At 43.9% G+C, this 14857-nt stretch overlaps 1 protein-coding gene across 1 annotated transcript in view; it reads right to left on the bottom strand.

Annotated features, from left to right (window-relative positions):
* Window positions 1-255: 255 nt before the first annotated feature.
* Window positions 256-14857, bottom strand: part of LOC106610026 (neuromedin-K receptor) — a 40116-nt gene continuing 25514 nt past the window's right edge. Inside the window, exons 4-5 of the mRNA XM_014209136.2 lie at window positions 2269-2465; window positions 256-702 (exon numbers count right to left, since the gene is read on the bottom strand). Coding sequence (XP_014064611.1) covers window positions 396-702; window positions 2269-2465 — 504 coding nt within the window. The 3' untranslated portion in view covers window positions 256-395. The remainder of the gene's footprint in view (window positions 703-2268; window positions 2466-14857) is intronic.

Here is a 14857-nt window from a genome sequence, read left to right as displayed (position 1 = left end):
GTTTTGAACACTCAGTAGCCATTGCATTCAGGATGTTACTTGGCCAGGCATTTTTTGTATATTTTTTCGTATGCATGTTTATATACACAGTACACTCAGTATTACAGACCGTACAACAATATGTTATCTGATGGTTATATTTGACAATTAATTCCTGCTTCTCATCTAAAATGTGTTTTTCTGCCGTCTTCTCTGAACTCGTTGAAAAGTGTGTGTTTGCATGTGTGTGTATTGACAGGGACAGCATGTCTTGTATGCATGTTTGCAATGTCTACCTGTTTTTGCATGTACTGTACACAGTATAAGTTACCACTCTATACATGCCTGCGTGTGTGAACACATGCCAGTGTGTTTGCGCATGCCTGACAGTGTTTGTTGCTTTCTCGTATGCCCTCTTAGGAGAAGTCCTCAGCCTCAGCATTGGGGGCGCAGCCTGCCTTAGCCTTGGCCCCGTTCCCATTGCAACCAAGCCCGTTTTCCACTCTAGGGTTGACGTAGCTCTTCTTCCTGGCCTGGTTCTGGTTGTTTGTTCTGTCTACAGGGTCATACACCACTACCACGGCGGTATCCATGCGAGACAAGGTGTACATGCTGCTCTGGCGGGCCGGGTGGAGGCGCGTGGCCCTCAGCTCCAGCTCGTCATAGCTGGACACCTGGACAAAGGGGCACCAGCGGAACGCCTGCTTGAAGCCGGCCCGGAACCTGGGGGGAAGAAGGGGCGAATAGAGAGGGGGGAATGACACACCCCTCTGTGTTCCTATTGGACGAGTTAAAGTAGCACAGTACCTGTGTCACTACGTTTCCAAAACATTTTCCACCTACTGAACACAATCCAGGTTTTCATATGATGATCTGATTTTCATAAGGCAGGAGTAAACAAATGACATACCAATGTATACAGTGCAGTGAGGTTGAAGAGAGAGTTGTATACTGACATAAAACATCAACCGAAAGCACACAGACGAACAAATAAACAATTCAACAGGAAACTAAATCTAAATCGACTGCAACATACACAGCCCTGTGTTCTCCATCAATTTAAAGTCAGCTAATGACCCAGATAATAAACAACAAATACATACTTAATACAGTACATAAATAAATACATCAAATATTTTTTTTTATAATAGAATAGAGTCCTGTCCAGGGGTATACTTCAAGCTACCTCACTCTACCGAAACAGGAGATAGGCTCCTGCCCTACTGGCCATTTTGGCTCGGACAAGGCTTACTTAATAATAGCCAAGAAAGATTTAATGATGTTGTTTTTATATATACACATCATGAAGGGGGCAAAGCAACCACACAGCACATCCTTCTTGAATAGCCCGATTGTGATGATGGTAAGAGTGCTATGTGCTTTAGATAATTGCCTGCGTGTACCTAAGTGCACTGGGGAGCTTCATTCACAAGCTAGCATTCATCAACGCTCAGACTCTGGATTCAGAGCACTGAAGCTCCTTCAAGGGAGGTCTTGCTCTGTATTTAATTTGGTTATGAGATTTCTGAGGCCGGGCAAAGGAAAGACTAAGGCACAGAGCTTGTCTAGATGGATATACAATTGCCATGCTCTTTTCATGGCATTAGGATGAATTGACTATGGAAACACAGCTACGTGTGTGAGTGTTTGTGTGTGTGTACACGAGGTGACGCTGAGAGGGTCTTATAGGACTACACCTGACGTCATACTTCCAGGTTCTGTACCCGCATTGTTCCTGCAGAAAGAATGAGTCACACAGGTACTGAGTGGTTTAAAGAACAATGTTCAAAAAGCATACAATGGTAACCAATTTAAATCACGCTTTGATTTCCAGGTCTCTTCAGCATTTCTTAACGATGTCCTTGAAGTAGCTTTACTTTCAATCCTCAGTCCTAAAATTGTCTTTTTTTTTTGCATTTTCAAGAGTGCATGGAAATCACAAAAGGACATGTTATCGGGATTGCCATGGCCTGGACCTTTGTTGAAGCACGTCTCTTGTGCTGTGTTTGGAGGATTACCGGATATTCAAAGCTTCGACATGCACCTTAGTTGTTTTTCAAGGATTGTTATGAACTTATACAGAGGCAGGCCAACAGCATAAATATAATTTCCATGCCCTTTCCAACCATCGACCATGAAAATATAGCTACATGGGTATGTGTGTGCGTGTGTGTGCACATGTACCTACGTTTGCACGCACTTGTGGGTGTATGTACCTCCGCGCATGCATACCTGTGCCTGCTCCCATTTCTGCTTGCCTGCCTGTGTGCACGTGTGTATTCTCCTTACCTGCTGTTGAGGCAGCAGTAGATGATGGGGTTGTACATGGTGGAGCTCATGGCCAGCCACAACACTGACAGGTAGACCTGCTGGATGGACTTCCACCTCATCAGAGCCCTGATGAGGCCCGTCACGATGAAGTAGACGTGGTACGGCAGCCAGCAGAAGGCGAAGGTCACCACCACGATGATCATCATCTTGACCACCTGAAGGTGAGGGAGGGAGATGGGAGGTGTGAGGGAACATTAGTTCAATTCTTGTTCAACCCCGTGAGGCGAGCTGTCTGGACACTGTGTGGCGTCTGCTGATAAACAGACAAATTCTCCTGCCACTCGATCAGCCAGACAAATGAAGCTAATTAGCCTGTAAAGTGCACTCTGCAGTTACTATTCTGTGGAGAGCAGAGCGAGCTGTCAATCCTTCAATTGGAGAAGGGAAATGAAGCTTTAGCTTGCGGTTTCCTTCTTCCAGTGTGTGTGTGTGCGCTTTAATGAGCCTGGTAGGAGCTCTGACTAGCTGGAGTGTATATGAGTAAACGTATTGTAACGTCCGTTGTTGGAATGAGACCAAGGCGCAGCGTGGGTTGGGTTCATCATACTTTAATATAAAGGGTGAACCAGCAAAAACCAAAACAAGAAGCAACACAACGAACGAACAGTTTCACAGGCTTCTCACAGCAATGCAAAAACAACTTCCCACACCAGACAGGTGGAAAAAGGGCTACCTAAGTATGGCTCCCAATCAGTGACAACGATGTACAGCTGTCCCTGATTGAGAGCCATACCAGGCCAAAACACAGAAATACAAAACATAGATAGGGAACATAGAACGCCCACCCCAACTCATGCCCTGACCAACCAAAATAGAGACATAAAAAGGAACTCTAAGGTCAGGGCGTGACCGGGTGGTCTACAATGATCAAAGATAATAGGCCAGGCTTAGGGAAGAAGTGCATCAGTGAGTGTGTGTCTGCTCTTTGCACTTTTGAAAACTAAATGTATGTTACTGTAGATATAGATATATAAATAAATAAGTGGTGGTTAGATGTCTTGCTTAAATTTTTTTTTTTTTAAACACTCCAGTTCACTGGCCATTTAAAACCTTAATTTTTTCTTCAGGGAGCAACTGGTGACAAAAACAGTTTCTGAAAGACACATCAACAACACAGTTGAAATGGGAAGAAGTGAACTCCAGCTTTCAGTCTCTTATCACCAGTTGGTGGTATTCTATAGTCTGCACTACAATCCCAGAAGTATTTCAGAGGCTGAAGATGTGTCTCAGGGTCGATACTCTTCACAGTAAGGGGTGATCTTTTCTCCAGGTGGGCGTCAGATCCGACAGGCAGGAGATAATAACAGAGCTTCTTAATGTGTGTGTGCGTGCACGCGCATGCGTTTGTGTCCACTGCGGAAAGACTGCTATGATTGCACATCTCTCTCTTCTCCTCAAAAAGGACCTGTGGCCCCGAAGATGAAAGAAACAGAGGCTGACCATTCAGCCTACCGAGAGACTGGCAGGAAAGAGCTTAGCTACCCTTTGAATCCCCAGGACATGGCTTCTCTTCTGAAGAGAGCTTGGATTTGTCCCAAATGGCACCATATTCCCTATATAGTGCGCTACATTTGACCAGAGTTAGGTTAAATAGGTAGCAATTTGGGACAAAACCCTTAGCTTTGCGTAGGTAGACTGCACAATGGTATGGTTGCTAGATGGTGGTAGGAAAATATATGGTCATGCTCAAGGTTGAACGGACTTGTTCAAAAACTGATTAACATCAAGGAAAATCTACACCTAAAGACTTACTGGATCAGTAACTGTACGGTACAAAAGCAGCAATGTCACTGTCAAATTAAAAATAACACTGAAAACTGTTGAATATTGAAAGATAGGTAGATTTCCTGAATAAAGCAATCTTCCCACGTCCTGTAGCATTGTGGATACAGGTAGCGTACACAGTGACAGGTGTGGTCTGTCTGTCTCTGGACGAGCATGGGAAAAGAAGGGCTTTTCATAAAGGCCCAGAAGAGCAAAGTTCAGAGTGCGCCACACGACTGAGCCCAGACAGGCAGAGAGCAAAAAGTGAAGGAAAACCACCCGGAGAGAACTAAAATACAATTTTCCTCATCTCTATTTCTGGCAGCCAATATGGAGTGACGAAAGTTCACGGATGCCTGCACAGTAATTGAAACAAGGCAAGACAATCTTATATTTCTCATGTCCATGACGTGAAATAGTACTTGTTTTCTTTCTGTCCTTGATTGAGCTTGTGTGGCTTGATGGAGCCATTGGAACCAATGCAAACGCTACCCTACCTGGCACTCCCGGCAATGCCAAATCAAACTCTCAAAGCATTTCAGTGAAAACAAATACTATTCAAACCCAGGTCTGGCTGGCATATCAACGGTATTGTACCTAAGGACAGTACATGGAATGTGTTGTTTTCAGTGTATCGTGGAAGGATAAGGAAGCCATACTAGCATTCATAGTAAAATGCCAGTCACTGCCCATGGCTACATGTGGTCATGTCTTATAATAACCAATAGAAACAATGGTCATGTAGTCAACATGTCACAGAAATGTGGTGTCCCAACCCTATTCCCTTTAAAGTGCGCTACTTCTGACCAGTTGAGGACAACAAATGAGACAGTTGATAAGTCAGGGTTTTTAAGTGTTAGTAAGATAAGCGGACAACAGCCATTTTCAATCACTTATCTCAGATACAGGAAAATAATCACATCAGATTTTTCCAGGACAATCGGTCTTTGTAATCTGAAAGAAATGTTACTCCTAGCAAATAACAGCAACACACGCCTTAAAGAAGTGTTTACACTTAAATATCAGGAAATATAGATAGACTCAATTATTTTCTCCTTTTCCATGTCAGTAAGCGGAGATAAAAATGGAGGATGGTTGTTCTCTGACAAGGACAAAGGACATTTACTTGCTAGAGGACACTTGTGGCTAAAATGAATGGACAGCTCAACAAAACAAAAGCCTGTGGCGTGGGAGAAAACCAGAGAGGTCACAGAATGTGTTAGTGACACTACTGCTGGGCTGGTTAGCTGGAGCAATATGGATTCTGTCTGTGTTAAGTGGGTTTAGTTCCCTGTTAATAATCTGTACGCTATGAAAATAAAGAGCTAGGGGATGTATCGACCACTGGGTAAAAAAGACAGACACAGTCACAGCAACAAACACATGCGAGCGCACACTCACAAACACACCAGAATGCATACTAATGTGCACACACACGGACACACACACACACAGCAGCTCAAAACGAAATGGAAAGTACAGTATAACCCAGAACCAGCTGAATGAACCATCATTCATCACAATGACTATCCTAGTAAAAAGCAAATGAACTGGCATCTCGCTCAACACTCGAGCACACACATTGAAGAGCAGGGGAGCTAGAGACTCAAAAACAAGTGAGGATAAATGCAACCTAAAAGCCTGCGTAGCTATCAAGAATGGATCAGGTATGCATTCATTCAAAGGGAGAGCAGTGGGACATATTTACTCATAAGTGCCACTCGCTGTAGGGTGGCAGGGAAGGAGCGATGGGTGCCGCAGAAAGAGTAACTGATTAGGTACAGTGAGGGAAAAAAGTATTTGATCCCCTGCTGATTTTGTACGTTTTCCCACTGACAAAGAAATGATCAGTCTACAATTTTAATAGTAGGTTTATTTGAACAGTGAGAGACAGAATAACAACAAAAAAATCCAGAAAAACGCATGTAAAAAATGTTATAAGATGATTTGCATTTTAATGAGGGAAATAAGTATTTGACCCCTCTGCAAAACATGACTTAGTACTTGGTGGCAAAACCCTTGTTGGCAATCACAGAGGTCAGACATTTCTTGTAGTTGGCCACCAGGTTTGCACACATCTCAGGAGGGATTTTGTCCCACTCCTCTTTGCAGATCTTCTCCATGTCAAGACTGTCGTAGGAAGAAGAGGACCAAATTGCAGCGTGTGTCGTTCCACATTTTATTTATACTGTGGAAACTATGCAATACATAAATACACTGAATGAAAAAAAAAAACGTGACACAGAGATGAACACATACATATCTCAAAATTAATCACCCACAAAACCCAGGTAGAAAAACCCCTACTAAAGTATGATCTCCAATTAGAGACAACGAGGACCAGCTGCCTCTAATTGGAGATCATCCCAAACAAACCAACATAGAAATACAAAAACTAGAACCTAACAACATAGAAATAGAACACATAGAATACCCCCCCCTGTCACGCCCTGACCTACTCTACCATAAAAAATAACAGGTTACCATGGTCAGGACGTGACAGTACCCCCCCCAAAGGTGCAGACTCCGAATGCAACTAAAAAAACAAAACAAAAAGGGAGGGTAGGGAGGGTAACCAGTGTCTATGGCGGCTCTGGTGCAGTATCCAGAACCTTATCATCCAGCGCATCCTCCAGTAGAGGAGGCGGCTCTGGTTCGGGGCGTAACCCCCGCTCCGCCCGCTGATCCCTCTGCTTCTGTGCCACTGGACCGTAGATCATTGCCGGAGGTTCTGGGCTGCAGGCCGCCGCTCGAGGTTCTGGGCTGCAGGCCATCGCTGAAGACTCTGGGCTGCAGGCCTTCGCTGAAGACTCTGGGCTGCAGGCCTTCGCTGAAGACTCTGGGCTGCAGGCCGTCGCTGAAGACTCTGGGCTGCAGGCCATCGCTGAAGACTCTGGGCTGCAGGCCGTCTCAGGAGGTTCAGGGCTGCAGGCCGTCTCAGGAGGTTCCGGGCTGCAGGCCGTCTCAGGAGGTTCCGGGCTGCAGGCCGTCTCAGGAGGTTCAGGGCTGCAGGCCGTCTCAGGAGGTTCAGGGCTGCAGGCCGTCTCAGGAGGTTCCGGGCTGCAGGCCGTCTCAGGAGGTTCCGGACTGCAGGCCGTCTCAGGAGGTTCCGGACTGGGAACTGTCGCCGGAAGCTCTGGACTGGGAATGCACACTGGAGGCCTGATGCGTGGAGCTGGCACAGGTGACGCCAGACTAGTAACACACACTTCAGGGCAAGTGCGGGGAGCAGGAACGGGACACCCCGGACTGGGCAGGCGCACTGGAGGCCTGATGCGTGGGGCTAGCATAGGTGGCGCCAGACTGGTAACACGCACCTCATGGCAAGTGCGAGGAGCAGGAACAGGGCATACCAGGCTGGATAGACTGGAGGCCGGGTACATGGGGCAGGCACAGGATATACAGGACCGTGGAGGCGGAATGGAGGTGTCGTGTCTTTGGGGGTACCATTAAACTGAAGATATGTTTATTAATTAGCTCCCTGTAATTATTATCACGCGATTAAACTGATTAATCGTTTAATTGTAATTAACTAGGAGGTCGGGGCACCAAGGAGAATATTCAGATTACAAAGCTATAATTTTCCTAATATAACTTTCCTATACTATAATATTATATTCTATTATAGTATAGGCCGATTATCTCCTAGTTTAAATGGTGTATTTACCTCTAGTCCAGTCTCATTCCAAAACGTCGTAAATTGTTGTATCTGCACGAACCCAGTCTTTACTAAAATCATCCATACATCAATTGTCTTAAAATCATTTATTTACTACACTAAGTAATTAACAGAAAAACATACAAACAGTAATTATCGTCAACAAAGGATTGGTATCGGAATGTGCCCTTGTGGGCTAAACAGGCTGGTCGGCCTGTTGAACAATGGGTCATAAATGGTCAGCTGAGAAGTTTACACAGAGTTCATTAACAATTGACAATTGAAGGCTCACTCATTCGGGAACAATTGCAATCAATATATATATTTACGCTCAGTGTGTCGTTCTGATTCTTGTTGGAGAGTAGTTCTGTTGGGGAGTTTTGTCCGCGTTCTCTCTCTCTCTCTCGGTTAGAATGGATCTTTCAGAGCGACATTCATTAATGTCGTCATAGAATGGTTGTTTCGTTGGTCTTCCCGTTCGATGATATAATTTACTTAGCTGCAGACTAATAATTAATATCAAAGACTTGTTCTTATTCTGTCGGTATCAATAGTCTAAAAGTTAACCACGTGGTATGGTTCACTTCAGTAGAGTACTTGGATGGTCAAACCTCTGGCCATAGAGTGTAGGCCTGGTCTGGAGAAATGTGTTTTATAGTGCCCATCGAACAGGCTGGTCAAATGACGCCTGGTCCTGTATATGTCCCTGGGGCGTGCCTATGACTGAGTTAGATTTGGTTACAGAAATACAATTCTATCACATTACATCAGTACATAGCATCTCAATGTCTTACAAAAGCTCTATCCTTATCAATACATTCCATACACCCATATGAGGCAAGTCTTAAACTGAGTCTATTATATAAACAGTTTTATGGTAATATGGCTATATTGTCTCTTCTGAGTATCACAAAATGGTACCGAGCGGATCAGTTCGTAGCTGGGTTCTTCACCAATCTTCCATACCTTCTCCAGCACACCCATGTTGCTCGGTTCTCCAATTCTATGAGTTGGAAGAATTTCCTTTGTCTCTCTATGAAACATGGGGTAGGAGATTCTCCTCAGAGGTTTTTTTTACAACCCTGGGTTGGGGGGAAGGTAGGTTGGGTGATGGTACGAAGGGGAGGGGGTCAACTGTCCTTCCTGTACCCAAAGAGGCCAACGTCATGACAGAGGTCTCGAGCGTAGAGCTGGCACAACCCGTCCTGGCTGGAGGCTTACTTTCGTCCGGCAAACGCGGGGCGCGGGCACAGGATGCACTGGGCTGTGAGTACACACTGGTGACACAGTGCGCAGTGCCGGCGCAGGATATCCTGGACCGAGAAGGTGAACTGGAGACCAGGAGCGCTGAGCTGGCACCACACTTCCTGGCTGAATGCTCAACGTAGCACGGCAAATGTGGGGCACGGGCACAGATCGCACCGGGCTGTGAATGCGCACTGGCGACATAGTGCGCATCACCGCATAACATGTTGCTTGCTTCTTCACTCGCTCCCCATGGTAAGCACAGGGAGTTGGCTCAGGTCTCCACCCTGACTCTGCCAAACTCCCCGTGTGCCCCCCCCAAAAGAAATTGGGGGTGCCTCTCGTGCTTCCGTCTTTTCCGTGCTAGTTCCTCGTAATGTTGCCATTCTGCTCTCGCTGCCTCCACCTGTTCCCATGGGAGGCGATCCCATCCAGCCTGGATCTCCTCCCACGTCCAGGATCCCTTTCCATTCAAAATGTCATCCCAGGTCCACTCCTGATCACGCTGCATGGTCCTTTGGTGGTGGGTGATTCTGTCACGACTGTCGTAGGAAGAAGAGGACCAAAGTGCAGCGTGTGTCGTTCCACATTTTATTTATACTGTGGAAACTATGCAATACATAAATACACTGAATGAAAACAACAACAAACCGTGATGCAGAGATGAACACATAGATGAACACAACTCAAAATGAATCACCCACAAAACCCAGGTAGAAAAACCCCTACTTAAGTATGATCTCCAATTAGAGACAACGAGGACCTGCTGCCTCTAATTGGAGATCATCCCAAACAAACCAACATAGAAATACAAAAACTAGAACCTAACAACATAGAAATAGAACACATAGAATAAACCCCCCTGTCACGCCCTGACCTACTCTACCATAGAAAATAACAGCTTACCATGGACAGGATGTGACACTCCAAGTCATTAAGGTTTCGAGGCTGACGTTTGGCAACTCGAACCTTCAGCTCCCTCCACAGATTTTCTATGGAATTAAGGTCTGGCTAGGCCACTCCTGGACCTTAATGTGCTTCTTCTTCAGCCACTCCTTTGTTGCCTTGGCCGTGTGTTTTGGGTCATTGTCATGCTGGAATACCCATCCACGACCCATTTTCAATGCCCTGGCTGACGGAAGGAGGTTCTCACCCAAGATTTGACGGTACATGGCCCCGTCCATCGTCCCTTTGATGCGGTGAAGTTGTCCTGTCTCCTTATCAGAAAAACACCCCCAAAGCATAATGTTTCCACCTCCATGTTTGACGGTGGGGATGGTGTTCTTGGGGTCATAGGCAGCATTCCTCCTCCTCCAAACACGGCGAGTTGAGTTGATGCCAAAGAGCTCCATTTTGGTCTCATCTGACCACAACACTTTCACCCAGTTGTCCTCTGAATCATTCAGATGTTCATTGGCAAACTTCAGACGGGCATGTATATGTGCTTTCTTGAGCAGGGGGACCTTGCGGGCGCTGCAGGATTTCAGTCCTTCACGGCGTAGTGTGTTACCAATTGTTTTCTTGGTGACTATGGTCCCAGCTGCCTTGAGATCATTGACAAGATCCTCCCGTGTAGTTCTGGGCTGATTCCACACCGTTCTCATGATCATTGCAACTCCACGAGGTGAGATCTTGCATGGAGCCCCAGGCCGAGGGAGATTGACAGTTATTTTGTGTTGTCACCTTCTCACCAAGCTGCTTGGCGATGGTCTTGTAGCCCATTCCAGCCTTGTGTAGGTCTACAATCTTGTCCCTGACATCCTTGGAGAGCTCTTTGGTCGTGGCCATGGTGGAGAGTTTGGAATCTGGTTGATTGATTGCTTCTGTGGACAGGTAACAAGCTGAGATTAGGAGCACTCCCTTTAAGAGTGTGCTCCTAATCTCAGTTTGTTACCTGTATAAAAGACACCTGGGAGCCAGAAATCTTTCTGATTGAGAGGGGGTCAAATAGTTATTTCCCTCATTAAAATGCAAATCAATTTATAACATTTTTGACATGCGTTTTTCTGGATTTTTGTTGTTATTCTGTCTCTCACTGTTCAAATATACCTACCATTAAAATTATAGACTGATAATTTCTTTGTCAGTGGGCAAATGTACAAAATCAGCAGGGGATCAAATACTTTTTTCCCTCACTGTAGGTGATGAGGTGGGTTGATTATGCCACATTTTTGCACTCCCCATTTACACAATCTGAAGGAACCGCCTGTTGTCAGCAATCATTAGTGTTGGTGGTGACTCGGTTACCCATGACCCCTTGCAGGCACGCACACACACACACACACACACACACACACACTCCCCCACACAGGGTTTTGACGACCTGGTGGTTTTGGTTTTTCTCTCTGCTTGACCTGGGTTCAAATAGTATTTGTTTACTTTCAAATAGAGCATTTCAGGTGCACTTGTTTGAGCTTGAGCCTTATTCAATGGAACCAATGAAGTAGTCCCAAACACCGCCAATCTCATGGCACTCCAACTATGATTCAACCAGTATGTGCCCAGTGGGTTTCGTTTCTTCTAATGGCCTCTCGCTGCCTCCGGAACTCAGATGAAAATGTTCAGAAATAGTGTTTAATGGTCCGTTTTCCCATGCAATTCTCTCTGAAAAAAAAAGACTGGTTTTAGGGTCCACTGATTGTGAGGTAAAACACAAACCTCATCACTGTAAGCTGGGTAAGTTAAAGGGTGTTTTTAAACCTCAAAAGGAGTCTCTGTTGAGATAAGCACTTCCCAGGCCATCGGTTATGTACAGTTTAGAAAACTCTTAGGAGAGGAATGTTCAGTGCAGTCCATTTTCATGTTTTTCTTTCCTTTGCATATAAGAACTAAGATAGTGGTTATTAAATTAAGAAAATAAATGGCCAACTCATTCCCTGAGGTCTTCAATAGCATTTGACCGATTTTGTCTTTTTGGTTTTAAAGGCTCATTTGTTCAAAGAAAAAAAAAATGTACTGAAAAATGCTCTTTCAAAAACATACAGTCGTATGAAAAGGTTTGGGCACCCCTCTGAGGCTGCATAATAATGTATTCTGTCATCACAGAAAATGATCATTTTCTAATAAAAGCAGAGTACTGGGGTATTGTCCAGACAAAGATTTTTAGTGCAGCAATATTAAGCTGTTTGAAATTAAATCAGATGTGAAAAATAGGCTATGCAAAAATTTGGGCACCCTTGTCATTCTGTTGATTTGAATACCTGTAACTACTTAGCACTGATTAATTGGAACACACAATTGGTTTGGTGAGCTCATTAAGCCTTGAACTTCATAGACAAGTGCATCCAATCATGAGAAAAGGTATTTAAGGTGGCCAATTGCAAGTTGTTGTTCTCTTTGACTCTCCTCTGAAGAGTGGCAACATGGGGGCCTCAAAACAACTCTCAAATGACCTGAAAACAAAGATTGTTCAACATTATGGTTTAGAGGAAGGCTACAAAAAGCTATCGCAGAGATGTAAGCTGTCAGGTCCACTGTGAGGAACATAGTGTGGAAATGGAAGACCACAGGCACAGTTCTTGTTAAGGCCAGAAGTGGCAGGCTAAGTAAAATATCGGAGAGGCAAAGGCGAAGGATAGTGATAACGGTCAAAAACAGCCCACAGACCACCTCCAAAGACCTACAACATCCTCTTCCTGCAGATGGTGTCACTGTGCATCGTTCAACAATTCAGCACACTTTGCACAAGGAGAAGCTGTATGGGAGAGTGATGCGGAAGAAGCCTTTTCTGCACACACGCCACAAACAGAGTCGCTTGAGGTATGCAAACGCACATTTGGACAAGCCAGCTTCATTTCATAACAAGGGACGTTATGCATGGCGGCAAAAGAACACAGCATTCCAAGAAAAACACTTGCTACCCACAGTAAAATTTGGTGGGGGTTCCATCATTCTGTGGGGCTGTGTGGCAAGTGCCGGTACTGGGAATCTTGTTAAAGTTGAGGGTCGCATGGATTCCACTCAATATCAGCAGATTCTTGGGAATAATGTTGAAGACCTGAATATCATTGAGAATCTGTGGGATGATTTGAAGCGGGCTGTCCATGCTCGGCAACCATCAAACCTAACTGAACTGGAGATGTTTTGTAAGGAGGAATGGTCCAAAATACCTTCATCCAGAATCCAGACACTCATTAGACGCTATAGGAAGCATCTAGAGGCTGTTATTTTAGCAAAAGGAGGCTCTACTAAATATTGATGTGATTTTTCTATTGGGGTGCCCAAATTTATGCACCTGTCTAATTTTGTTTTGATGCATATTGCACATTTTCTGTTAATCCAATAAACCTCATTTCACTACTGAAATATTACTGTGTCCATCAGTTATTTGATAGATCAAAATGAAATTGCTGATCCAAACACCCAATTATTTATAAATGGAAATCATGGAAATTGTCAGGGGTGCCCAAACTTTTTCATACGACTGTATATGCAACTGATGTGAAAGACTGTAGAGTACTTTCTGCTCTTCGAGTGACTTTTTGACAGACATTTATGAATGTGGCATGCTGATTACAGCTTCAAGCAAATAGAAGAAAAAAAGCATAGTCTAGAAAAACATACTGTATGTCAAACAAATGTACTGTTTTTAATGTGGGATCAATTAATTTCCAAGACAAGTCCTGGTGAGGACATGAAATCCTTCAAAAGCCCAAAACAAATACTTTATATTTAATTCACCCTGGCTCAACCCAAAGAAGCTACAAATACTTTGAATTCAGTCCTAGAGAACACCTACTGATTTGAATATACATACAGTCTACTCAAATAACCAGAGAATATACGAATACATATTTATACACCCAGAAGCTACACTAAATAAAGTGTCTATCCTTTTTTAATTCCTATTATTGTCAATATTACGCCCTCAAGACCTCACATTTCACAATAACCACGTGGACGCAGGTAAAAAAATGAACGAAAAAAAACATCTGTTGATTTAAACTAACTCCGGGGGAGAAACCTTGTGTTATAAATACTGAATGTTAATGATCATTTACATTTGTATAATGGTTATTTAATTATTCAGTAAGCAAGCTGAACGGTCTTGGTTAGACTAAAGGAAAACCGGATTATGTAGAGCAACTGACAATGAGAGAGAAATAGCGAGAGAAAAAAAGAGATACAGAAAGAGCATTTAAAGGTTTTGTGGTGGAAGCATCATGTTATGGGTATGCTTATCACCGGCAAAGTGATTTTCAGGATCAAAAGGAAAATGAAAGGAGCAAAGCCCAGGGAAACAGTTAGAGGAAACCCTGCCTCAGACTTCTGAATACCTAATCCTGGAATAGTTGTGTTTTTCAGTGGAACAATCACATACATCTTTATGCCAAAAACACACCAGAATGGCTTTCCAAGAGGTGTTGAGTGCTCCTAAATGATCCAGCCTCAAACCTGACTTAAATCTGCCTGAAAATCTGAGACAAGGCTGGACTATTGCTGTCCGGTTTTTATGTATTCAACCTTTATTTAACTAGGCAAGTCAGTTATGATTCCCAACCAAATGTACTCAGCAATGTTAACAAAACAATGGATATATGTAGGGTTGCACATTTTGGGGAATATTCAGAAGTGGAAACATTCCGTGGGAATATATGGGAATTAATGGAAATATGTGTAAATTAATACCATTTAAATGTAGATGTTTTTTGCATTGGATATATATACCATATATGGAGACAGAAACATAAACCTTTTACCTTATCATAAGTGGACATAATTGCAAATGATTAAATCCTTCCAATATATATTTTTTTAAATATATGTAGTTATTGCATCTCCATCCCAAAGCCCTTGCTTGAAAGTGTACTTCGCCAGAATGCCAAGAACCTTGCCCTCATCCAGGCCAAGGTGGCAAGACACAGTAGTGATGACATCATA

Source organism: Salmo salar, chromosome ssa08, assembly GCF_905237065.1.
Source record: "Salmo salar chromosome ssa08, Ssal_v3.1, whole genome shotgun sequence".
NCBI classification, from domain to species: Eukaryota; Metazoa; Chordata; class Actinopteri; order Salmoniformes; family Salmonidae; genus Salmo; species Salmo salar.
The sequence above is the reverse complement of the archived record's forward strand: the minus strand, read 5'-3'. Positions and strand labels throughout refer to the sequence as shown.